Source organism: Bubalus kerabau, chromosome 16 (assembly GCF_029407905.1).
Source record: "Bubalus kerabau isolate K-KA32 ecotype Philippines breed swamp buffalo chromosome 16, PCC_UOA_SB_1v2, whole genome shotgun sequence".
Taxonomy (NCBI): Eukaryota; Metazoa; Chordata; class Mammalia; order Artiodactyla; family Bovidae; genus Bubalus; species Bubalus kerabau.
This window is the reverse complement of record NC_073639.1, coordinates 10,174,602-10,200,141: the sequence shown is the minus strand read 5'-3', so window position 1 is coordinate 10,200,141 and position 25,540 is coordinate 10,174,602. Positions and strand designations below refer to the sequence as shown.

The 25,540-nt window shown below is 50.0% G+C and overlaps 1 protein-coding gene across 5 annotated transcripts in view; it reads right to left on the bottom strand.

Annotated features, from left to right (window-relative positions):
* GATB (glutamyl-tRNA amidotransferase subunit B) overlaps window positions 1–25,540 on the bottom strand; it is a 119,784-nt gene that overhangs the window by 18,867 nt on the left and 75,377 nt on the right. For 4 of the 5 annotated variants that reach the window (XR_008703593.1, XR_008703594.1, XM_055550638.1 and 1 more), the window contains 3 exons: window positions 17,740–17,873; window positions 11,509–11,587; window positions 383–517 (listed from right to left, as the gene is read on the bottom strand). Coding sequence is in view for 3 of the 5 variants with exons in the window: in XM_055550638.1 (XP_055406613.1) it covers window positions 383–517; window positions 11,509–11,587; window positions 17,740–17,873 (348 nt within the window). In the remaining 2 variants the exon portion in view is untranslated. Of the gene's footprint in view, window positions 1–382; window positions 518–2,380; window positions 2,636–11,508; window positions 11,588–17,739; window positions 17,874–25,540 lie in introns of those variants that run through there. The other variant, XM_055550639.1, reaches the window with a different exon arrangement.

Below are 25,540 nucleotides of genomic sequence, written 5' to 3'. Positions count from 1 at the left end.
GAACTGAGGTGTCTGCCCTGTGCACGCAGTCCCACCTGCTGCTTTCTGATACAGAGGTCTCCTTACAGAGCAGAGCTCGGGGACCCTCTGAGAGTGCCCTCGTCTAGGGAGGTCGCGAGTCCCCCTTCCACCGGGATGCCATGGGACTCAACTGCAGGGGTGGATCTTCCTCCTAGGAAAAGCTGTATTTTTCCAGTGTTCACCTAACTGCATCTCTTGACTTTAGCTGAAAACTGACAAAATTAATTGGGGGATCACGGATGAACCCGGGCCAACCATTGTCAAGAAGCTCCGCTGGACTGCGGGGGGAGAGCAGCAGAGGCGCCCCTCTGCCCGAAGCCACTGTGCCTGCGTGACCACCCCTCCCTGTGGGGATGCGTACCACGTCGGGGTGCGCCTCCAGCGTGGAGCGGCAGAGCTGCTCCAGGGCCTCTGGGTCCTGCAGCAGTTCAAGCTTCTTTTCTGCAACGATCTGTGTTGGGGTCTTGCCTTCATTCCTCCACAGTTCCTCAAACACCTGTTGGGGGAAGGAGGGTGGAGAGAGGAGGGGTCAGTGAGATCCAGCCACGTGCAGACACACTGGGGCCTCTCCACACTGAGCCCAAGACCATGCTGGTGGAGATGGAGATGGCTTATCTGCGCTGGTGGACTCCAAGGGCACAATGGGGAGGGCGGGGAGTGTGAGGTAATTCCTCACGGGTCCCGGCTGACGCGAGTTCCACTGGATGAATGAGCTGACGTGTGGGCTCATAACAGAAATCACCCGCAAGGCCTTCTTTTAAGCGTCTCTGCAGCAACCCTTTCCCGGGAAGCAGGCATGGATACTGCCTGCAGCTGGGGCCTGGAAGCTGAACGCCTGGCAGCCACGGGCCGCTGCAGCCACTGTGGCTCCAAGTGCGGAGCCAGCCTACGCTGACCGCCCAGACTCAGCCTTTGCCTGGCACCCAATACTGCAGGGACCCAACAGGCCCCAACATTGGCTGGATCTGCCTGGGCCAAAATAACCAGGATAGAGGCAGTTCAGGGATCATGGCCAAAATACAGCATTCAGAAGGAAACGCAGGACAAGGCTGGGACGATACTTTTAAATGCAGAGAGGCTGGCTGCTCCCTGAGCATGTGTGTTGGGCTGGATGTGGGGTGAGGACCAAGTGACCCAGGGAAGCGCACCCCTCGTGGGCCTCCAGGAACAATGCCGGGGGACCGCAGTATTCTCCACTCCAGAGTTAAGAATGCATCAGCTTATTAACTTTCCAAATCAGTCAAGCGCAGCCCAGCCCCAGCCCCCCGGGCTGACACAGTGGGTTCCAGAATCCAGTCCTCTGCTCCTTCCTGTTTAAGACACAGACTGCCCTCCTGGCTTCAGTCAGCAGGGCGGGAGCCTCTGAAGGCGGCCTAGGCCGGACTCTGCGGGCTCCCTGGCCCCCTTGCTGCAGTCATCCTGGCTCTGGGGTTGCCAGCCTCATGCTGCGGCATAAATCCTCAGCTTTTGCCCGTGTCTGATCTCCACCCTGGGAAGCACTGCTGCTGCTGCTAAGTCGCTTCAGTCGTGTCCGACTCTCTTCGACCCCATAGACGGCAGCCCACCAGGCTCCCCCATCCCTGGGATTCTCCAGGCAAGAACACTGGAATGGGTTGCCATTTCCTTCTCCAATGCAGGAAAGTGAAAAGTGAAAGTGAAGTCGCTCAGTTGTGTCCGACTCTTCCCGACCCCATGGACTGCAGCCCACCAGGCTCCCCCGTCCCTGGGATTCTCCAGGCAAGAGTACTGGAGTGGGGTGCCATCGCCTTCTCCCTGGGAAGCACTATGGAAGTGCAATTGTTTCTGGCAGGGTGTGCAGCTCCCAGGCCTGCTGCTGCAAGACAAACCCATGTCACAAGGGGTTCCTACCAGCAGAGTGGGGAATGCAAGCTGGGGACCCTGAGCACACCCTGCCCACCAGAGCTGGCTCTGACACATGGGGCAGAAACTCAGCCTTCAGTTCCTGCGGGTCAAGCACACATCCTTTTAACTACCACCCGACTGTGTCTTTAGTTTTAAAGGATCTGCAGGGGAAGGACAGGAGAGCACACAGCCCCCTGGCCTGCCCCACCTGTTTGGGGCTTCCAGGGTCAGAATGCGGGCAGGGGGGAGACCTGTTCCGGGGGGTGCAGAGACAGACAAGACAGAGAGGGTGCCCCTCTGGGCAGAGGTAAGCGTCATCAAAGGTCTTTCTTCCAGACATCAGTCCAGGCCTCCATGAGAAGCAGGCCCACGAAAACATCCAAAGAATTGACCCACCAAAAAGGGAGAAAGAGACATCAAATCATTTGAAAGTTTTACTGCACGACATAATATTTTCTGCATTAAAAGGTTTCTGGTGATTTGTTTAAAAGCAGACCTCTGAGAAGACAAGTGGAAACTGCTTACACGGCATGCTAAGGAGACAACCCCTGGGGACAGCGGGCCATGTGCACCTCCTTCAGGCTTGCATGGCGGAGACACGCAGGCATCTGGGATGCTCGCTCTCGGGGCCTGGCTGGCCAGCAGTCTATACGACACTGAGGGCCGCTGAGTCCCGGAGGCTCGGGACCTTGGTCTGCCAGCTGCAGTGGGCTTGTGGCTCTGCAGGTGGGGGTTTGGTGGGCCCTGGGTTCTGTCAGAAATGGATCCTGTGAGAGGAGAGCCTGGGTGCTTTTGTCTGCAGCTACCAGAAGTTGCTCAGGGTGATAAATAACCTTTGAGTTTCTGTTGCCCTCCTAACTCTTCTGTGCCCAGAGAGCTAAGCAGATGAGGTTTGTTAAGTCTCAGAAGCACTGTTGGGGCACCTGGGGGGAAGGGGCAGTAGAATGTGTCAGGGATGAAAATAATGGGTGATGACGGAAGGGAGAGCCAGGTGGCAAAAGATGGATTAATAATAAATTCGACATAAAGTGGGAGTCTTTGGAGTTCAGAATATTCTCAAGGCAGGATGATTCCTTCTGCTTATCTGTCATTCTGAGGGGTCATCCTGAGTCAACTTTTTTTCCCCGTCTCCTAGTTATCCAATCCAACTCTGTTATCCAATAACCCGTGGAACCAGAGTCTTTCTGCTTCACAGGCTTTCTAAAACCTAAGGCCTCCTTGGATTCCTCTATTAAATTCAGTAAAAATTAACTGTAACACATTTTTCCACTGTAAAATGTAACACATTTTATAGTACACCATAAAAATAAGACACAAAAAGACGCTTGATGTAATTAGTCAAAAGGGAAATGCAAATCAAACCCACCCTGAGCTACTGCTTTACACCTACTAGGAAGGATAACCAGTCAGAGGTCAGTTACAACTGCTGGTGGGGACATGGAAGGACTGGAATCACCCCACGCTGCTGACCGGACTGTGAAATGGGGCGGCCCGTCGGAAAACGGTCTGGCAGGTCCTCAAGATGTTAAACATACAATTACCACGTGACCCAGAGATTCCATTCCTATAGGTATAGCCCCAAGAAATTTGAAGATGTGTACCAATCAAATCCTGTACGCGCGTTGACAGCAGCATTATTCAAAGAGCCCCAGTGGGAAACGAGCGTCCGCCAACTGAGGCAGACAAAATGTGGTCTGTCCACACAACGGAATACTCCTTAGTCATAAAAAGGCACGGAGGGACCTTCCCAGTGGCCCAGTGGCCAAGATACTGTGCGCCCAAGGGAGGAGGCCTGGGTTCAGTCCCTGGTCAGGGAATTCAATCCCTCCTGCCACAACCAAAGTTCCCATATGCCACAACCAAGACTTGGCCCAGCCAGATAAATAAATAAAAATAAACATTTGTCAAAAACCTAAGAAAGGCATGAAGTACAGACACGATGTAGATGGTTTGGAAAACATCATACTAGGTGAAAGCCAGACACCAGAGGTCATACATATACTGTCAGAGTCCATTCACCGTACATGTCCAGAACAGGAAAATCCAGACAGAGAGCAGATCCGCAGTTGCCTAGAGGGAGGGGTTAATGCGGAGAGACTGCAGACTGAGCACAGTCTGTTTGTTTTGGGGGTGATGAAAATCTTCTGAAATTAGACAGTGGTGATGGTTATCCATCCTTGTGACTAGACTAAAAACCAATGAACTGCACGCCTCTTCAAAAATAAAGCTGGACTTCCCCAGCAGCCCAGTGTTGGGAGTCTGCTGGCCGGTGCAGGGGCCGTGGGTTCCATCCCTGGGAAGGGAAGGTCCACACGCCGCGGGGCAGCTGGCCCTGTGCTCTGCATCGAGAGCCACACACAGCGAGGAAGACCCAACACAACCAAGAATAAACAAACAGGACTGAGGAACAGCACACGAAGCCTCTCATTGTCAAAAGTCTTAATTTTTTAACCCACCATCTACACATCCCAATTGCCCATCCTTCCAATAGTCTCTCTGCACGGAAATCTGCCTGGGACGACGTTCACCCAATACTGCTGCTGCTAAGTCGCTTCAGTCGTGTCCGACTCTGTGCGACCCCATAGACGGCAGCCCACCAGGCTTCCCCATCCCTGGGATTCTCCAGGCAAGAACACTGGAGTGGGTTGCCATTTCCTTCTACCCAATACTAACGGTAGTTAATTCAAGGTGGTAGAACTGGAAAATCTTTCTATTTTTCTGCATTACTTCTTTATAACGAAAAAGAATACCATTTTTCCCACCAGAAAAATCGGTTATTTTTTAAAAATCGTAAAGTAGAGCAATGTAAAGGCAAACCCCCCAAGGCAAGTGTAAGGGAGAGTCCCTCATGCGACACTGATGCCTTGCCAAACAGACTTTTATTTTGATTCTGTGGTTGCCTCACAGAAGCCAGGATCCAACCCTACCTCCTTTAAACACACCGGAAGCCAACAGAATCCAAAACTGCCTCTATCTGTATCTGCCCCCAGCGGTCGCAGCCCCTGCGGTCCCCAGCTCTGCCCTCTGAAACTCACACTCACTGCACCCGGCTTTCCTCACTGGCGCAGGCGGAGTGGAAAGGGGAAGGTCTTTTCCTCTTCGGTTTCAAACGCTACAATTCATCTGCTCTTACATGTATATATAGTTTCTTTCTGCCCTCAGGCCATCTACTCTTTCTGCTACTGCCGAGTGCTGTCATAAACATTTGTATTCCTCTGACATCCAGGCAACCAAAAGCCTGCCCTAAATGTGTCACGGTTCCTGTACTTGACAGCCTCACTTGGTGGTGGGGAAACAGAGTCTTTATTAGCTCCTGTCCCTGGCTTCACAGTACAGAGCGGGGTGTATGCTTCATGGTGCCTTGTAATTAGCCCAAAGCAGCAGCTTTGCCAAAGCCTCACAAAACCTGCCACTACTGAGGATGTGTATAAATATTAGATGCAAAGGCACCGTTAAAGTAACATTAAGTTTCTGGCTGAAGCGCTTGACAGCTGTGAGATCTGAAGGTGAGACCAGGCAGCCGCCTTGGTGCTCTTTATCCTTCTGGGTGCTTATTTGTAAGCGTTTTCTGAGTTCCAGAACGTTGGGCCTACCTGAGACTGTCCGGCGGGGGTGGAGATGAGGCGGAAGGCCTCCTCTGACAGTGAGGCTGTTTTTTTCTGGGTCTTCACACAGTAGGCATGTGCGTAAACTTTGATTTATGTAGTGGGAAGTGGTGTTCTGACCTCGCCCTTCTCGCAGGAAGACTGGCTTTCAGGGGTAACCATGTGAGCCCTGGTCCCGGGTGGGAGGACGGGAGAGGGGGGACTAGGGCCAGGGAACAGTGCCAGCCACCCCGGGCACAGGGAACGCGCACTGTCCAAGCCCCAGGAGCTGCAGGGCCCCACCGCTCATATAAACACATGTTTGGGAAATAGTCCAGGCAAAGCCAGACAACTACTCTCTCTGGTCAACAAAGATGAGAAGCAAGTTACCTGTGTCGTACATGGGATAGGCTTTATTTCATTTGCTACATAAAGTGTTTCTACCTCTCAGTATAAAAACCGCACTTAGCAACTTCTCTAAAAATAGCACTTAGAGACTTCCCTGGTGGTCCAGCGGTTAAAAGTCCTCCTGCCCAAAGGAATCCATAAAGAACATGAAAAGACAACCTTTAGAATGGGAGAAAATAACTGCAAATGAAGCAATGGACAAAGGATTAACCTCCAAAATATAGAGCAGCTCACGTAGCTCAATATCAGAAAACAAACAACCCGATCAAACAATGGGCAGAAGACCGGAACAGACATTTCTCCAAAGACATACAGATGGCTAATCAACACATGAAAAAACGCTCAACATCGTTTATTACTAGAGACTGTATATCAAAACTAAAACAAGCTATCACCTCACACCAGTGTGAATGGCCACCATCGAAAAATCTACAGACAATAAATGCTGGCGAGTGTGTGGAGAAAAGGGAACCCTCTTGCCAACTGTTGGTAGGAATGCGAACTGATAGAGTCACTATGGAGAACAGTATGGAGATTCCTCTAAAAATTAGGAAAAAAACTACCATATGACCCAGCAATCCCACTACTACTATCAGTTCAGTTCAGTCGCTCAGTCGTGTCCCACTCTTTGTGACCCCGTGAACTGCACCACGCCAGGCCTTCCTGTCCAACACCAACTCCCGGAATTTACCCAAACTCATGTCCATTGAGTTGGTGAGCAATCCAACCATCTCATCATCTGTCATCCCCTTCTCCTCCTGCCCTCAATCCCTCCTAGCATCAGGGTCTTTTCTAATGAGTCAGCTCTTCACATGAGGTGGCCAAAGTATTGGAGTTTCAGCTTCAAAATCAGTCCTTCCAATTAACACCCAGGGCTGATCTCCTTAAGGATGGACTGGCTGGATCTCTTTGCAGTCCAAGGGACTCTCAAGAGTCTTCTCCAACACCACAGTTCAAAAGCATCAATTCTTCAGCCCTCAGCTTTCTTCACAGTCCAACTCTCACATCCATACATGACCACAGGAAAAACCATAGCCTTGACGAGACCGACCTCTGTTGGCAAAGGAATGTCTCTGCTTTTGAATATGCTGTCTAGGTTGGGCATAACTTTTCAACCAAGGAGTAAGTGTCTTTTAATTTCATGGCTTCAGTCACCATCTGCAGTGATTTTGGAGTCCAAAAAATAAAGTCTGACACTGTTTCCACTGTTTCCCCATCTATTTGCCATGAACTGATGGGACTGGATGCCAGGATCTTTGTTTTCTGAATGTTGAGCTTTAAGCCAACTCTTTCACTCTCCTCTTTCACCTTCATCAAGAGGCTCTTTAGTTCTTCTTCACTTCCTGCCATAAAGGTGGTATCATGTGCATATCTGAGGTTATTGATATTTCTCCTGGCAATCTTGATTCCAGTTTGTGCTTCTTCCAGCCCAGAGTTTCTCATGATGTAGTCTGCACATACGTTAAATAAGCAGGTTGACAATATATAGCCTTGACGTACTCCTTTTCCTATTTGGAACCAGTCTGTTGTTCCACGTTCAGTTCTAACTGTTGCTTCCTAACCTGCATACAGATTTCTCAAGAGGGAGGTCAGGTGGTCTGGTATTCCCATCTCTTTCAGAATTTTCCGTAGTTTATTGTGATCCACACAGTCAAAGGCTTTAGCATAGTCAATAAAGCAGAAATAGATGTTTTTCTGGAACTCTCTTGCTTTTTTGATGATCCAGTGGATGTTGGCATTTTGACCTATGGTTCCTCTGCCTTTTCTGAAACCAGCTTGAACATCTGGAAGTTTACAGTTCATGTATTGTTGAAGCCTGGCTTGGAGAATTTTGAGCATTACTTTACTAGCTTGTGAGATGAGTGCAATTGTGCAGTAGGAACAAAAAAGCCTCTTGTTGAAAGTGAAAGAGGAGAATGAAAAAGTTGGCTTAAAGCTCAACATTCAGAAAACGAAGATCATGGCATCTGGTCCCATCACATCATGGCAAATAGATGGGGAAACAGTAGAAACAGTGTCAGAATTTATTTTGGGGGGCTCCAAAATCACTGCAGATGGTGACTGCAGCCATGAAATTAAAAGGCGCTTACTCCTTGGAAAGAAAGGTATGACAAACCTAAATAGCATATTCAAAAGCAGAGACATTCCTTTGCCAACAAAGGTCCGTCTAGTCAAGGCTATGGTTTTTCCTGTGGTCATGTATGGATGTGAGAGTTGGACTGTGAAGAAGGCTGAGCGCCAAAGAATTGATGCTTTTGAACTGTGGTGTTGGAGAAGACTCTTGAGAGTCCCTTGGACTGCAAGGAGATCCAACCAGTCCTTTCTAAAGGAGATCAGCCCTGGGATTTCTTTGGAGGGAATGATGCTGAAGCTGAAACTCCAGTACTTTGGCCACCTCATGAGAAGAGTTGACTCATTGGAAAAGACTCTGATGCTGGGAGGAATTAGGGGCAGGAGGAGAAGGGGACGACAGAGGATGAGATGGCTGGATGGCATCACTGACTCGATGGATGTGAGTCTGAGTGAACTCTGGGAGTTGGTGATGGACAGGGAGGCCTGGCGTGCTGCAATTCATGGGGTCGCAAAGAGTCAGACACGACTGAGCGACTGAACTGAACTGAACTGAACCTGAACATTCTTTGGCATTGCCTTTCTTTGGGATTTCCCTAGTGGCTCAGACAGTAAAGCGTCTGCCTACAATGCAAGAGACCCAGGTTCGATCCCTGGGTTGGGAAGATCCTCTGGAGAAGGAAATGGCAACCCACTCCAATACTCTTGTCTGGAAAATCCCATGGATGGAGGAGCATGGTAGGCTACAGTCCATGGGGTCACAGAGTTGGACACGATTAAGCGACTTCACTTTCACTTTCTTTGGGATTGGCATGAAAACTGACTTTTTCCAGTCCTGTGGCCACTGCTGAGCTTTCCAAATTTGCTGGCATATTGAGTGCAGCACTTTCACAGCATCATCTTTCAGGGTTGGAAATAGCTCAACTGGACTTCCATCACCTCTACTAAGCTTTGTTTGTAGTGATGCTTCCTAAGGCCCACTTGACTTTACATTCCAGGATGTCTGGGTCTAGGTGAGTGATTACACCATCATGATTATCTGGGTTGTGAAGATCTTTTTTGTACAGTTCTTCTGTGTATTCTTGTCACCTCTTCTTAATATCTTCTGCTTCTGTTAGATCCATACCATTTCTGTCCTTTATTGAGCCCATCTATGCATGAAATGTCCCCTTGGTATCTCTAATTTTCTTGAAAAGATCTCTAGTCTTTCCCATTCTATTGTTTTCCTCTATTTTTGCATTGATCACTGAGGAAGGCTTTCTTATCTCTCCTTGCTTTTCTTTGGAACTCTGCATTCAGATGCTTATATCTTTCCTTTTCTCCTTTGCTTCTGGCTTCTCTTCTTTTCTCAGCTATTTGTAAGGGCTCCTCAAACAGCCATTTTGCTTTTTTGCATTTCTTTTTCTTGGGGATGGTCTTGATCCCTGTCTCCTGTACAACGTCATGAACCTCCGTCCATAGTTCATCAGGCACTCTGTCTATCAGATCTAGTCCCTTAAATCTAGTTCTCACTTCCACTGTATAATCATAAGGGATTTGATTTAGGTCATACCTTAATGGTCTAGTGGTTTTCTCTACTTTCTTCAATTTCAGTCTGAATTTGGCAATAAGGAGTTCATGATCTGAGCCACAGTCAGCTCCTGGTCTTGTTTTTGCTGACTGTATAGAGCTTCTCCATCTTTGGCTGCAAAGAATATAACCAATCTGATTTCGGTGTTGACCATCTGGTGATGTCCATGTGTAGAACCTTTTCTTGTGTTGTTGGAAGAGGGTGTTTGCTATGACCAGTGCATTCTCCTGGCAAAACTCTATTATTAGCCTTTGCCCAGCTTCATTCTGTACTCCAAGGCCAAATTTGCCTGTTATTCCAGGTGTTTCTTGACTTCCTACTTTTGCATTCCAGTCCCCTATAATGAAAAGGACAATTTTTTGGGGTGTTCGTTCTAAAAGGTCTTGTAGGTCTTCGTAGAAGCATTCAACTTCAGCTTCTTCAGCGTTACTGGTTGGGGCATAGACTTGGATTACCGTCATATTGAATGGATTGCCTTGGAAACGAACAGAGATCATTCTGTAGTTTTTGAGATTGCATCCAAGTACCGCATTTCGGACTTTTTTGTTGACTATGATGGCTACTCCATTTCTTCTAAGGAATTCCTGCCTACAGTAGTAGATATAATGGTCATCTGAGTTAAATTCACCCATTTCAGTCCATTTTAGTTTGCCGATTCCTAGAATGTCGACATTCACTCTTGCCATCTCCTGTTTGACCACTTCCAATTTGCCTTGATTCATGGACCTGACATTCCAGGTTCCTATGCAATATTGCCCTTTACGGCATCGGACCTTGCTTCCATCACCAGTCACATCCACAACTGGGTGTAGTTTTTGCTTTGGCTCCATCCCTTTGTTCTTTCTGGAGTTATTTCTCCACTGATCTCCAGTAGCATATTGGGCACCTACTGACCTGGGGAGTTCCTCTTTCAGTGTCCTATCTTTTTGCCTTTTCCACTGTACTACTAGTATATACTCTGAGAAAACCACAATTCTAAAAAACACAGGTACCCCAATGTTCACTGCAGCACAGTTTACGACAGACAGGACATGGAAGCATCGCAGATGCTCGATGTGCATTGACGGATGAATTGATTAAAGAAGGTGTGTACATATACACAACGGAATGTGACTCAGCTACAAAAAGGAACGAATGTGAGTTAGTTCTAATAAGGTAGATAACTGTAGAGCCCATTACATACAGTGAAGTCAGAAAGAGGAAAAACAAATATTGTATATTAAGGCATATATATGAAATCTAGAAAGATGGTACGATGAACCTATCTGGAGGCAGCAAAGGAGACACAGACATACAGAACAGACTTGTGGACACAGTGAGGGCAGCAGAGGGTGGGATGATCTGACGGAATAGCACTGAAAGCCATACGTCACCATGTGGAGAACAAACAGCCAGTGGGAATGTGCTCTACGATGCAAGGAAACCAAACCGGTGCTCTAGAGGCGCTCTAGACAACCTAGAGGGGTGGGATGGGGGCGGGGGTTCAAGAGGGAGGGGACATATGTATACCTATGGCTGATCCATGCTGATGTATGGCAGAAACCAACACAATATTGTAAAGCAATTATCCCTCAATTAAAAAGAAATAGATTGAACGAAAGAGAGCCCGCCTGCTAATGCAGGGGACACAGGTTCACTCCCTGGTGTGGAAAGATCCCACATGCCGTGGGGCACCTAAGCCTGTGGGCCACAACTACTGAAACGGCACCCAGAGCCGGGGCTCTGCCACAAAGAGACGCCCTGCTCGCTGCAGCTGGAGACCCAGCACAGCCAAAATAACACACAAAAATCAACAAAAAGAGTGCTGAGGACATTACCTCTAAAAACAAAGCAACAAACGAAGAAACAAAAACAACCCCCTCCTCCAACAGCACTTAGAAGCGTTTATTACAAGACTCCCACGATGAAATTCACTTAGTGCAGAGCTTCCCATAACACCTGTATTGGGCCAGCAGGGTGGCTGGACTCAGGACTCAAGAGGTGTGGACCTACCTGCTTGGCTGCGGACGAAGAGATGGCCTTCCTGTCCAGCAGGTCCAGCAGCTCAGCCAGGGCGGAGGGTGTGACAGGACTGGCACCCCGAAAGGAGAGAAGAAAACGTGTCACTTCCCTTTGTCAGCATACGCGTTCACGGTTATTCAAGATCAAAGCACGTGCCTCTGCAGGCTTGAACCCGCGCCTCCCCAGCCAGGAACGACAGTAACAGGCTGGCTGGGCCCCGCGTTATTTATTCTTTTGTATTTCAGGCTAGAACACGTTTTTGTGACTAGTGTTGTTTTTCTTTATTTTACTACCCAACAGTAACCGCTGTTTGGCAGAAGTTGTAGCAACAGACAACTGCTCAGTTTAATTAGTCAAGAAAAGGAGGTGGCTGCAAAATTCACGAACCATGGTGAGAAGAGAAAAAAGTAAAAAAAAAAACAGTAATTAAATATTTTCGACTGAAAGATCAGCCTAAAAATTACTTCAAACAAAACAGCTAACAAAACTGGTTTTTGGAGTGTTTTTGTGCAAATATAAATTCTTTTTTTACTGTAAGAGTTTTCCTTTCGGGGTGCAGTGGCTGCCAGAGACACCATCCGGTGTCCGCATGGGCACCCACACACTCTGCTCCTGCAGGCTCTCAAGAGCTTTCTGGACACACCAGGGTCCGAAGTCATTATATCTACACTTCCAGGAAGTGACTTATTTCCAAGGAGCCCGTGATGTAAAAGGCCAACTGGACATGTGAGGTGTCATCAAGGCACATTTAGAGGTGGGGGGAGGTGAGCGCCTCGGTTAGTAGAAATATTGAATTACAGACTATTTTAAAATACATGGTCTTGCTACGTTTAAACACACACAGCACCTAGGCTAATGAAACGCTGTCTGTCTGAGGTCACAAGGGCACCAGTTTTAAATAGACTGAAATGCCTTATAAATAGCACATTACTGTGAGTGCATAAACAAAAGCTTCTGGAGCGCTTAGAGAGACTTGATAACACCTGTTTAAGTCTCAGCTCCCATCACTCAATGTTAATTTCTTTGTTATGCTCTTGGCTATTTCCTGGGACTCCAGGCCAACCGAGCACAAGTTCACCAGGTCCAGCTCAGGTACCATGAGACCCCACAGCATCGTTCACACTAGACACGGAGACCCCCACTGTTCTGCCAGTGTCCGCTTATTCCAAAGAAAGGAGAAGAGAAAACTCCTAGCGGATGTGTGGCTTGGAGGGAGTCTGGTACCGGGAGCAGCTGTAACCCCCTAAGCAGATCTCAGCGGGACGAGAGGGAGAGGGCTGGGAGAGCAACAGTTACCTCTTCTCTAACCTCCCACCCTTACTGACAAGTAAGAAAGAATCAGGTTGCTTTAAAAATTCGGGTTTCTTGGATGTTCCACCACCCTAGTCGACATAAAGGCCAATTATTGTGTATAATAAGCACTGAGGCTGAACTAGATTTCTCGAGCCTTCAACAGAAAGGGTGCCCATTCCCATGTGAGCTGGTGATAAAGGATGTGCGGATGGTGGAGGACAGAAATAGAACAAGCATAACTTAAAATACTTCGCCTTTCATCCAATGACCTTAATATACTATAAAATATCTCCACCGACTTGGGATTTCTCAGTCACCCTTTTATACCCACAGTAGGTCAACAGTGTCTGTGTCTTGGGCTCCTTCCCTGACAAGGAGGGCTGGGACACTGTGTCAATTCATTCCAGCTGTGCCAGGGCTGACCTCCAGAAAGACGATGGCAAAGATTGGGACCTGTCACCCTAATCCTCAAAGGCCCCCTCCTCAGTCACATAAACAAGCCGTCGGACTTGGAACATAATGGCAGAAGCACACGCTACTGAGTGGCTGCTGTCAGAGCGTGCTGGTTTCTGGGCCACGAGTGTGTCTCCGCTGAAGGAAACTCTAACGTGAAAGACAGAGGCCGTGTGTGCTAGTCTCCCACCCCCAGCCCAGCCCACCTACGAGGTGGAGGGGAGAGCCACCTTGAGCCTTCCAACTTCACCTGGTCCCTTAGATCTCTTCCGGGATCACAACTCCACTCCATCTGCAGCCTGGATCCTGGAAGCAGACACTCCAACACAGCCATAGCCACCGTGGCTCCTGTGAAATGCACTGCCCATCGCAATCCACAGGCTCATTTCAGGCCCAAGCCTGTGAGACACAGAGGCTCGTGGAGGAAGACAGGGAGGCCTGGACCCCCAGGTGCTGCTCAGCAGTCCTGCTCATCTCGCTGATTCCCAGCACCCTGCCTGGTGTGCCCCCAGCTGAGTGTCTGTTCTAGAGTCTCCTTTCTATACTCCTTCTCAGCACGCACCCCAACCTCCCACATCATCAGGCCCCCAGCTGATGGAAGGCCCAGAATCTTCTAGGGTGCCCTCCGCCTCCTCTTCCACCTAACAGCCCCTCAAGCCCATGCTCCTGATCCTGTCACTTGGCACTCCGACAAATCCTCCTCGGATGCCAGGCTCCCGTCTCCTGTGGCTTTGCTCCCACGCCTTCACGATGCTCAGATCTTCCCTATCTTAAACGCCTCCAAGTCATCTTGCCGTCACTCGCTCTGCCTGGCTTCTTACCTTATTTCTTACCAATACAGAGCATCAGTGGTTACTGTCTGCCTCCCGAGCACATGTCATCTGGATGCAGACTCTATCCTTCTTAAAAATTCACCTCCCCTCACCTGTTACCAAACACAACAGCTTCTCCGCACTGCTGCACCCTGCCTCTGGACCACCTTCACACCCTGGGAAAGCCCCTTCTCCTGGGGCCTCCACATTCCCTAGTGAGGAGTGGCCAGGGCTCGTTTCTGCATCCTCTGCCTTCACCTGAGTCTGGCAAAGGAGGAGAGCATGTCTGTCTCCAGGGTGGCCACTGCTTTCAGGGCAATGGTCTCCTGCCAACATGGTCAGCTACCTCTCAGGGGTCCTGTCTCCCCACATGACACATCTAAGCCAGGGCTCAGGAAACTTCTTCCAGAAGGAGCCAGGGACCAAATACTTAAGGCTCTGTGGGACACACCAGGTCTCTGTCACACGCTTCCGGTTTGGTTTCTGTGAGAGATGGCAAGCATCCTCAGCTCGCAGGCTGTACACAGACAGGCTCCCGCCTCCTGCATCCCTTTCTTGGACGTGGCCCCGCACATCACACTGTGGGACTAACCCTCCTGCCGGCGTCAGTCCCTCCTCGGCTCTAAAGCCTTCGCTGGTTTCCCAGGGTCTCGGGGGCTGCTGCCTGCAGCTGACCTGCAGGTTCAGGGCCTCAGCTGGAGTGAACAACTGGAGAGTTACACTGGCCTGATCCTACCAGGGAATGCTGCATCAGAGGACCAGTAATGTCCACCTTCGTAACTAAATCAAACCTGGTATTAATGGAGTTATCATCCAAAAGAGCTATATACTCAAAATAACGTAAGGGCCAAGTTCAACAAGCACTTCTCTGGTGGCTCAGACAGTAAGAAATCTGTCTGCAATGCAGGAGGCCATGGTTCTATTCTTGGGTTGGGAAGATATCTTGGAGAAGGGCATGGCAACCCACTCCAGTCTTCCTGCCTGGAGAATTCCACGGACAAAGGAGCCTGGTAGGCTACAGTCCATGGGGTCGCAAAGTGTCAGACATGACGGAGCAACTTTCACTTTCTTTTCGGGTTTCCCTGGTGACTCAGATGGTAAACAATCTGCCTGTAATGCGGGAGACCTGGTTTCCATCCCTGGGTTGGGAAGATCCCCTGGAGAAGGGAATGGCTATCCACTCCATATTCTTGCCTGAAAAATCCCATAGACAGAGAAGCCTGGTGGGTTACAGTCCATGGGCTCACAAAGAGTCAGACATGACTAAGTGACTAATACTTTTCTGGTCGGACCCTTTAAACACCAGTCTTCTGGGAGGTCTTTAAAAATGAAGGCTCATTTGCAAAATGAGTTCCAGCCAGCATGATCTCTGGTGTCCCTTGCCTGGCATCATCATGAGACCCTTGCCAGTTTTGCAGCTACTGCCCTTCCAGGCTTTGGAAACGCTAGCCCAGCTGCTGAGGTTGCTCACTGGTTAACGTCTGCTCCAAGCTCCTGTTCTACCTAAACTGCAAGACAGAACTTGCTTCACTTCATCCTTACTTGACTTTGGAACAACCAAATATACTTTTATTTAGAGTTAGGATCCCTTGGGGTTCTTAAGTCTGTAATGCTTCCAAACTGTTTGGATAAATACCAGGGGCTCTAGGTTCCCTTAACAGGTTTTTATCAACCTCAGGTCCTGCAATGGTTGTTAGCAAACCCCTCCTTTCCCACATCAACATATCAAGAAACTGATCTGAAAGTCAGGGGATGGGCTTCCGGTCTGAGCATCGGTGCACATTACTTCTTGGGGCCTGGGTTTCCTTCTCCACTAAACGTGAAGGAGCCGAACCAGAAAGTAGCTAAGGGCTCTGCCAAGACTGAGATTCAGGGACTCTAGTAGTCAGCCAACAACACAGAATGCCTTATTTAAGGCTAAGAGTTAGATCTCCTCCAACGCCTCAAAGCACACCTTCCTGGAGCCTCTTGGGCCAACGTGGTCTCACCCTCTCTGCTCCCACCACGTTGCTTGTGCTTCTAAGCAGGAAGCACCCTGTCCGCCTTGGACTACAGCGCTGCTGTGCAGGGCCATCCTCCCCAGGACACAGAGCTCCCCTAGGGCTGGGCCCTGCTCCTCTCTCCACAGCTGGCACTTCACGGCTCAGCTCCCGTGACCTTGCACCCTCTCCGTGCACTGGCTGAGCCCCAAACACACGGTCAACTGGCATTTCCTGCCATTTTCCGCCCTGTGTTCCTCTTGGCTATGCTCCCCGTGGTCCCCAAAGCTGCTGGCTCTCATGCCCGGTTTGGTACTTGAGGGGGTTGGTATTTGACACGGCAGCATGAAAAGCGAAGGACGCCAACGCTGAGGGCTCGCAGGCACTGCGCCTCCTCCTCTCCAGAACCCTGGGAGGCGGGTGCCGCGTTTATAGCTAGACACCAAGGGTGACTCGCCGAGGTCACGGCTGGTACGGGGCTGCGTGGCCTCGCTGGTGCTGCGCACACACACTGCAAGCCAGAGGCTGAATGCGCATGGGGCAACTTCTCTGAACACACAACTGTTCCGACTCATGTATCAACACACGCCTGTCTCCCCTGCTCCGCTCCCGCAACCCACGGCTGTGGGTGCTCCCGCGGCAATGACACCCACCCAGATGGGCTCTGCTTCCCCGGGGTCCTGCTGGGTCCCTGCCACCCACCTGTGTGTCCCCGATGAGCCCCCGCACTGCTCCTTCTCTCCCTGTCGACCCTTTCCTTTCCTCCTCTGACACCCGCGCTCCCGGTTCTCCCCTTCTTGCCTGCCCATGCTCCACGGGTAAAGTCCAGGCCGTCTCAGGCTACTTCCGCGGCCATGGTCAGGCCATGTCCTCCCTGACAGCTCTCCTCTGCTCCAGCGGCTTCCAGTTCCATCTACACGCTCCACACCCACGATCCACTTATCCCAGACTGTGCATGGCCTTCCCCAAGGTGCTGCACCGGGGACCCCCTTGAGCCGTCTACGCACGCTGGCCCCCACGCCCGGGCACCCTGACCTCTGGGCGTGGAGTCTGGCCCCAGTCACCCCCTACTCGGGCCAGCTCAGCTGTCCCTCCCCCTTCTCAGGGGGTGTCCTGCCCCTTCCTCTTGGCCACTCCCACTGCTTCCCCAGGGCCTGGCCTCTGAGGGAGCCTCGTTCCACCTCCTGAGGGTGATGCCCTGGGCTTGGTCCCTTTTTGTGCATTCACGGGTGGCCGGGCACAGCTGTGGTGCAGCAGGATCACACTGAGCCGACTGCTTTCTTACAGTCGAGACCAACTCTTCATTGTTTTCATCTCAGGCCCCCAGCCTAGCACAGCACACAGGCCAGGGTGGGTGGTCAGAGACCCAAACACACCAACAAGCTTTCAGATGTGCAGGTGAAGGCGGACCACCCTGACATTCACAGGGAAGGTCGGTGTCTCGTCAGCAGATCGGGGCACGGGGTGGGGGTGGGCAGGGGCAGGGGACACGGTCAACTGGCATTTCCTGCCATTTTCCGCCCTGTGTTCCTCTTGGCTATGCTCCCCGTGGTCCCCAAAGCTGCTGGCTCTCATGCCCTGAGAGCCTTTGAGAGCTCAGGGCTCTCAAAGCCCTGAACTATTTCAGCTGCTTCTGGACACAGAGATCATAACAAAAGAAAATGCCCTCCCCAGACCCCACTCACCTCTCACTGACGGCAAGGTTCTGTTGCTTTAAAAAGCCCAGAAAAGTGTTGAGGACCCAACTAGTCACTTTTTTGGGCTCTGCCCTAGTTTCTTTGATCACATTTTGGAAGAACTCCAGTAGGCCAACTTCATTCTGTCAAGGAAGAAAAAAATAAAATGATATAAAACCTCCCCCAAATGGAAGATCAGCATTCTGAAACTGCCACCCTCTGCCGCCTCTGAGACGTCTCCTGGTACTTCCCAAACACAGAGGTGTCAGCAGAGAATTCTGACAAAGCGCTTTAAGCAGACAGCAAGGGCGCTACTCCTACGGCTGCCACCCTGCCTTCACGCAGCACCGGCAAAGGATGCCCGGGCTCTGCGGTCCACGGCAGCGGAATCCACCACCCCAAACCTGCTGCCCTCGCCGTGTCGGCCGCGTGCACCACAGCCTTCATCCTGGAGCAGTATGTCCGGCCTGAGTTTACTGTCCTCTTTCCAGGCCCATCTCCTCTCGAAAGTCCTAGCAACTGCTGGAATAAGAAGGTAAGAAAAGAAGCAGACCAAAAAGGAACAGAAAGGATATTCTACTTCTGAAAAGTCAAAAGTGGATCATAACTGCACTCCTCTGCGTATCCTCTCCAGAAGCGACGGAAGTGATTTTCAACATGTTCTCAAACTGAGAAAGGACATGGGCATGTGACCCACTTAGGCCATGAGACTGGCCGGGCCACGCCCGGCTGACCCCAGCTCTCGCTGTGCTCCAGGAAAATGACCGCGGCTTGGCTCATCATGGACACGTGTTGGCAGAGGCCCCTCCCACTCGGGACTACCAGTTCTGCGAGCCAAGGGCCACGCCGCCCTCTCTCTCTGTGACCAGAGCTATGTCAGTGCCAGATCACGGCAGCTGCCTGGTCAGCATCAGTGGATGAATCAAGTCTCCCACTGCCTTGTATTAAAAAAAAAAACAAAAAACCACACACGAATGTTCATCCTTTATCATGCCACGTTCACCTTTAAATATTGGAATTGCTACAGTTTATTTACTTGGCTGCATTAGGTCTTAGCTGTGGCACGAGGGCTCTCTGCTGCAGCATGTGGGGTCCAGCTCCCCAACCAGTGAGTGAACCCAGGCCCCCTGCACTGGGAGCTCGGAGTCTCAGCTGCTAGACCACCAGGGGAAGCGCCATGGAATTGCTACAGTGATGCCTAAGATGAGCCCCCAAGTCACTCATCAAGTCGTTCACTGCGGCTAACTATCCACCCCGATGGGTCTGGCAGAACTGGGAAATCCGGCTAAGCCTACCTCTTATTTTTCAATAAGGAAAATAAAATCATCTTCTACACACATCTGGGAGACTGAAGTTTCCAAATGCAGAGGAAACACAATTTAAGTAGCAAGTTTCCCCTACCTGCTGAAATTCAAACCAAACCACACTTTTGAAATATCCTTTTTTAACCTTATATGGCAGGTAAGGCTTTCACCCTCATCCCTTTCAGAGAGCCTTCATTAATCAAAAGAACATTCTAGAAAAATACAATACTGGGAAGAAGCAAGACACACTAGCAGAAGTGCTCTCAATGTTTTGCTGTTGTAGCTGCTATAATATACACTCAAGCACACAGTGGCTAAAATAGAAAATCCATTAAAAAACAACAACACACCCCACTACGTGCCCTTCAAAACAGACGCATTCTCTGCTGACAAGCCTACTGAATGATCCCATAATCACCTCCTGAATCTCTTTTCAAGCCGATGCTATTATTCTGCTCATGCTAAACCAGGGCAAAGGCCACCCTGGCAGCCAAAGTTTGACTACAGATGAAGGCAAATCCAGACAGCGTGAAGAGGAAAGTTCTGCTTAACTTATGGAAAAGTATTCAAACTTCCACAACGGCACACAGACCACTGGGGAGGGAGGAAACCACTATCTGGCCCCAGTCAGACAAGCAGGATTCCCTTTGTTCTAACTCCGACAGGCTGGCCCGCTGGTGAAAAGAGCTGTCAGGAGGGGGACTCTGCTTTGCCAAGGAAAGGTTTTTCCTAAACCCACCCAGAAATATTGCACTTGAACTCACAGGCCTGGCTGAGTTGCTGGGACGTGATGAGTATCTATTTCTCTACCCTTGGGTGGTTTTTTATTGGCTGGATAACGCAGCAAGTCAGATTTCTGTTTGTCTTTTCCTGTCAGTGCTGTGAAGCAGCGTCTCGGAGCTGGAGCAGGGCTTCACTGGGGATGCGTGGGTTCAGTTCATGATCTGCAGGCAATGGGGAAGGCTGCGACCGTGGCGGGGTGAGCTGTGGGTGGTGGGGCTGTGGGAGGCTGAGCTGCTGCCGCCAGAGTGACAGGTGCACGCAAAGTCACACGTGGGCTGCCCACTTGCACTCTTTACAGCAGAAGCTCTCTTTTCGGGGGAAAAAAAAAAGCCACACAGCATTCTAGGTAAGGCCTTGTTTTTCTGTGAGATTGGCAGATGCTAATAAGCTTGGCAGGGATCTCAGAAGTCCCTGTGAATGCAGCCATGAAGCCATCTGGTTTTTGCAGGAAAACAGCAGACCAGTAATTCCTTGACATGAAAATCATATTAAGAGCAAAGCAGAAAGGCCAGTGCATTAGGGGCCCCTTAACATCCTTCTTAGAGGCAACAAGCCAGCACGAATCATCTACCCCACATCAGATGGAGCTGAAACTCAGCTGCACAGGGCATCAAGCCTGCTGGCTGACTGCAGCTGGAACTTCCTTCAGAGAAAGCCCAGGTGGCAGAGACGACTGGTCCTGGCTTTTGTGTCATGCCAGGCGCTCTCTACAGCTTTGCGACTGAGAAGCATCTTTTCCACATTTTAATCAAATTTCCCAAAGCATTCCATTCTATCCAGAGCCAGTGCCAAGCCAGCCTCTCCGTCACAGACGGGAACCCTCCACTGCCAGGGAATCTGTCTGCTGGTCACTGCTGGGATGCGGCAAGGCAGTGGGGTCCCCTCGCCTTCTCTGCTGCTTTGGAAAGGGACCCCATCCACCTCTGCAAGGTGCCCGAAAGCCAACTTTTCAGTCTACCTTCAGAGATGACAAGATGCCAGGAGTCTATCCTGTTGGAACAGGATAAAGGCAGATTTTGCAACTGCCCTTCCTGTCCTCAGTCACACACCCTGGGCACCTGATGACGGGGCAGGACGAGGCTGGACTATATTTAGAAGGGGAATGCAACCCGAGAGAGACGGCTGGCTGGTGGCAGAGGCGGGGCAGAGACAGGACACAGAACACGTACCATGGAGCAGCTGGTTGTGTGGCAGGGAGTGCCCAAAGCCAGCCTCACCGCCTGAATGCCTGCTCCATGGCCAGCCATGCGAGGGGGCTGCCGCGGCTGCCACTGATGCTCACAGTAGCCCCCACTGCAACCATTACAGGAGCCTTCTCCACACTAACTCATCCCACCCCAACACCGACACAAGGAAACAGCAGGCCTGGGGCTCTGTACTCGTCCCCCAGGTTCCGACGCTGCTCCTGGAGGACACTCACACCCCGTCTTCCCGGGGACTGAAGCCGAGCACCCACTAGGGCTGGGTACGACACACAGCAAATTGCCCATCCAAAGAACATGTTTCCCTATCATTTTCATTATTCTATTTGAGAGTTGCCAGCTGTTCAAAGGTTCTTAGCATAGTAAAAATGCCGCAAAGGCCCTTAGCAAGCAGCCTAGAAACCAGGAGCAGAAAACGGCAGGTTCCAGTGCTGCTGTTGCCAAGATCGTCTAAACCCCGCGGCGCTCTCCGCTGGGCCTGACACACGCTGGTTCCCAGACTGGGGGGACAACAGTGGCACCCCCTTCCTAGTCAGGGCTTCCGCGGCTGGGAAGACGACTGGCGTGCCTCCACGCCCTCCCCAGAGAAGTAGGGAGCATGCTCTCATGGACGCTGCCTGCTTCAGCAGCATCCCAAGCTACAAAACAAACCCCGTGGTCACTCACAGAGGTTTGGTGAGAAGCACCTCCTATTTCCCTGCGTTCTAACTACTTCGATGTGGGTGACCAAGGCACAAGTTTATACCTAAGTGGGCAGGCAGGGCATCTCAGACTCTTTTGTTGACTATGATGGCTACTCCATTTCTTCTCAGGGATTCTTGCCCACAGAAGTAGATATATGGTCATCTGAGTTAAATATGCCCACTCCCATCCATTTTAGTTCTCTGATTCCTAAAATGTCAACGTTCACTCTTACCATCTCCTGTTTGACCACTTCCAATTTACCTTGATTCAAGGACCTAACTATCCAGGTTCCTATGCAATATTGCTCTTTACAGCATCAGATTTTACTTCCATCACCAGTCACATCTACAACTGGGTGTAGTTTTTGCTTTGGCTCTATCTCTTCATTCTTTCTGGAGTTATTTCTCCACTGATCTCCAGCAGCATACTGGGCACCTACGGACCTGGGGAGTTCATCTTTCAGTGTCATATACTTTTGCCTTTTCATACTGTTCATGGGGTTCTCAAGGCAGGAATGCTGAAGTGGTTTGCCATTCCCTTCTCCAGTGGACCACATTCTGTCTGAAGTCTCCACCATGATCTGTCTGTCGGGTGGCCCCACATGGCATGGCTCATAGTTTCATTGAGTTAGACAAGGCTGTGGTCCATGTGATCAGTTTGATTAGTTTTCTGTGATTGTGGTTTTCATTCTGTTGGCTCTCTGAAGGATAGGAATAAGAGGCTTATGGAAGCTTCCTGATGGGAGAGACTGACTGTGGGGGAAACTGGGTCTTTTTCTGATGGGTGTGGCCATGCTCAGTAAATCTTTAATCCAGTTTTCTGTCGATGGGCGGGGCTGGGTTCCCTCCCTGTTGTTTGACCTGAGACCAAACTATGATGCTGTTAAAGTGCTGCACTCAATATGCCAGCAAATTTGGAAAACTCAGCAGTGGCCACAGAACTGAAAACGGTCAATTTTCATTCCAATCCCAAAGAAGGGCAATGCCAAAGAAAGTTCAAACCACCACACAATTGCACTCATCTCACATGCTAGTAAAGTAATGCTCAAAATTCTCCAAGCCAGGCTTCAACAGTACACGAACCATGAAATTGCAGATGTTCAAGCTGGATTTAGAAAAGGCAGAGGAACCAGAGATCAAATTGCCAACATCCACTGGATCATCAAAAAAAGCAAAAGAATTCAAGAAAAACATCTACTTCTGCTTTATTGACTATGCCAAAGCCTTTGAGTGTGTAGATCAAAACAAACTGTGGAAAATTCTGAAAGAGATGGGAATACCAGACCACCTGACCTGCCTCCTGAGAAATCTATATGCAGATCGAGAAGCAACAGTTAGAACCAGACATGGAATAACAGATAGGTTCCAAACTGGGAAAGGAGTACATCAAAGTTGTATGTTGTCACCCTGCTTATAACTTATACGCAGGGTACATAATGCGAAACGCCAGGCTGGATGAAGTGCAAGCTAGAATCAAGATTACCGGGAGAAATATCAATAACCTTGGATATGCAGTTGACACCACCCTTATGGCAGAAAGTGAAGAACTAAAGAGCTTCTTGATGAAAGTGAAAGAGGAGAGTGAAAAAGTTGGCTTAAAGCTCAACATTCAAAAAATGAAGATCATGGCATCCAGTCCCATCACTTCATGGCAAATAGATGGAGAAACAGTGGAAACAGTGAGAGACTTTATTTTCTTGGGCTCCAAAATCACTGCAGATGGTGATTGCAGCCATGAAATTAAAAGATGCTTACTCCTTGGAAGAAAAGCTATGACCAACCTAGACAGCATATTAAAAAACAGAGACATTCCTTTGTCAACAAAAGTCCATCTAGTCAAAGTTGTATGGATGTGAGAGTTGGACTGTGAAGAAAGCTGAGCGCTGAAGAATTGATGCTTTTGAACTGTGGTGTTGGAGAAGACTCTTGAGAGTCCCTTGGACTGCAAGGAGATCCAACCAGTGCATCTTAAAGGAGACCAGTCCTGGGTGTTCACTGGAAGGATTGATGCTAAAGCTGAAGCTCCAATACTCTGGCCGCCTGATGTGAAGAACTGACTCATTGGAAAAGACCCTGATGCTGGCAAAGACTGAAGGCAGGAGGAGAAGGGGACAACAGAGGATGAGATGGCTGGATGGCATCACTGACTCAATGGACATGAGTTTGAGCAAGCTCTGGGAGTTAGTGATGGACGGGGAGGGTCGCAAAGAGTTGGACATGACTGAGTGGCTGAACTGAACTGGGCAGGTCATGAAGCTGTGGTGGGAGCGGCTGACAGCCTGGGGACCCCAATCTGTGACTAAATGACAGCAGCTCTCACCGGGCTGGGCTCTCGCGTGTCACCGTGCAGAGGGGTGTTCCTACGGAGAAGATGGTCCTGAATCTGCACATGAACTCTGTGCTTCCCATCATTCCTGCGAGTCCAGTCACTCTTCCAAAGTGAGAAAAACAGAACACAGACCCAACAACTTAGTGAAAAATGGCCCTGAAAAGCACATCAGTGCTAGTTCTGGGACAAGACGGACAGCAGGCAAGCATGCCCCGAGACAGTGGTGGTTCCCGGGCAAAAAGCACAAGGCACAGCCCCAGGGAGGACAGGAATGTGCAGTGGGGAAGGGCCCGAGTCTAGATGTGAACGGACCTCCCCCTGCTTCTCATGGAAACAAGCAGTGGCTGTGGAAATCCTTCAGGGGGTGAGGAAAAAAAAAAGGACTCATTCAGAGGTGTCGTCAGTGGTGAAAATGAAAAGGTGGTAATGGGTGGTGTGGAGCTGGCATAGGAGCACCGCTCTCCACTGAGAGGAGGGAGGGAGCCGGAATCCTGAACCACCACCACCACTTTCAAGAACATGGGCGTCTGCAGCTCTGAAAGTGACCCCAAACACCAACGGTGTGCCCTCTGGTATGACTCGGAGACTACATGCTTTCAGGGGTTGGGGCGGTCTATAGTCCTATTGTGGTCTCCACAATTTCCACCTCTGGATCACATTCCCAGAGGGCTTGAGGACCCTTAAAATCTGAATAAAACCCTGGTCCCAACAATTTCACCTGTGCTCTGTTTGTAGCAAAGCCAGAAAGTGCACACATCTGAGTTGGACTCCTCTCACCCATGGACAGTCGGCTGTGAAGTTCCACTGTCTGTGACGCACTCGCTCTGGGAGGGACGCGGAGGGAAACCAACTGGGGAACCGGACTTTCCCTTGGACAATCAAAGTCAAATAACTCAGGTAATAAAAGCTGACAGCAGACAAGCATAATCAAATACTGGGAGAATGGGGCGCAAAAAGGATGTTGTCAAGAAATCAATTCTGATGATAATCAACCTTCAGTGGGCCTAAAGTCAGTGCTGCCAAAATGCTCGTGACATGGAGGAGACCTGTGTAACTCAGCAGCGGTCTTCTGTTAACTGTCCCAGAAAGGAAAGCGGCCCACAGACAGGACACGAGGCTTCAGGATGGGCTTGGGGACAGAGCCCCGACAGTCCCCAAGCTGGGCGCTCAGACGGCTCTGCGCCTGGTGGATCCACCTCTGAAAGCCCCTTGGTGCCTGCACTTGAAATGAATGAAATAACCGTGGGTTTTGCAGGAGTCAAGCTGGAAGACGTGTCTTTTGATTCGATTTGACCGGAACAAAATATCGGTTATTTTTTCTGTGCACAGACTGTGAAAGCACCCTTAAGTTGGCAAGCACTGGATGTGATTTCATAAAATGAAGAATAAAATCAATTCTGAAAATTGCATGGAGCTCAAAAATGCCGAGCGACAATGTTGACCAAATGGATTTTCCTTCAGCTGTGGTCGGACGGTGAGTCTTCTAAGTCTGGGCGGTCTAAAACTAGT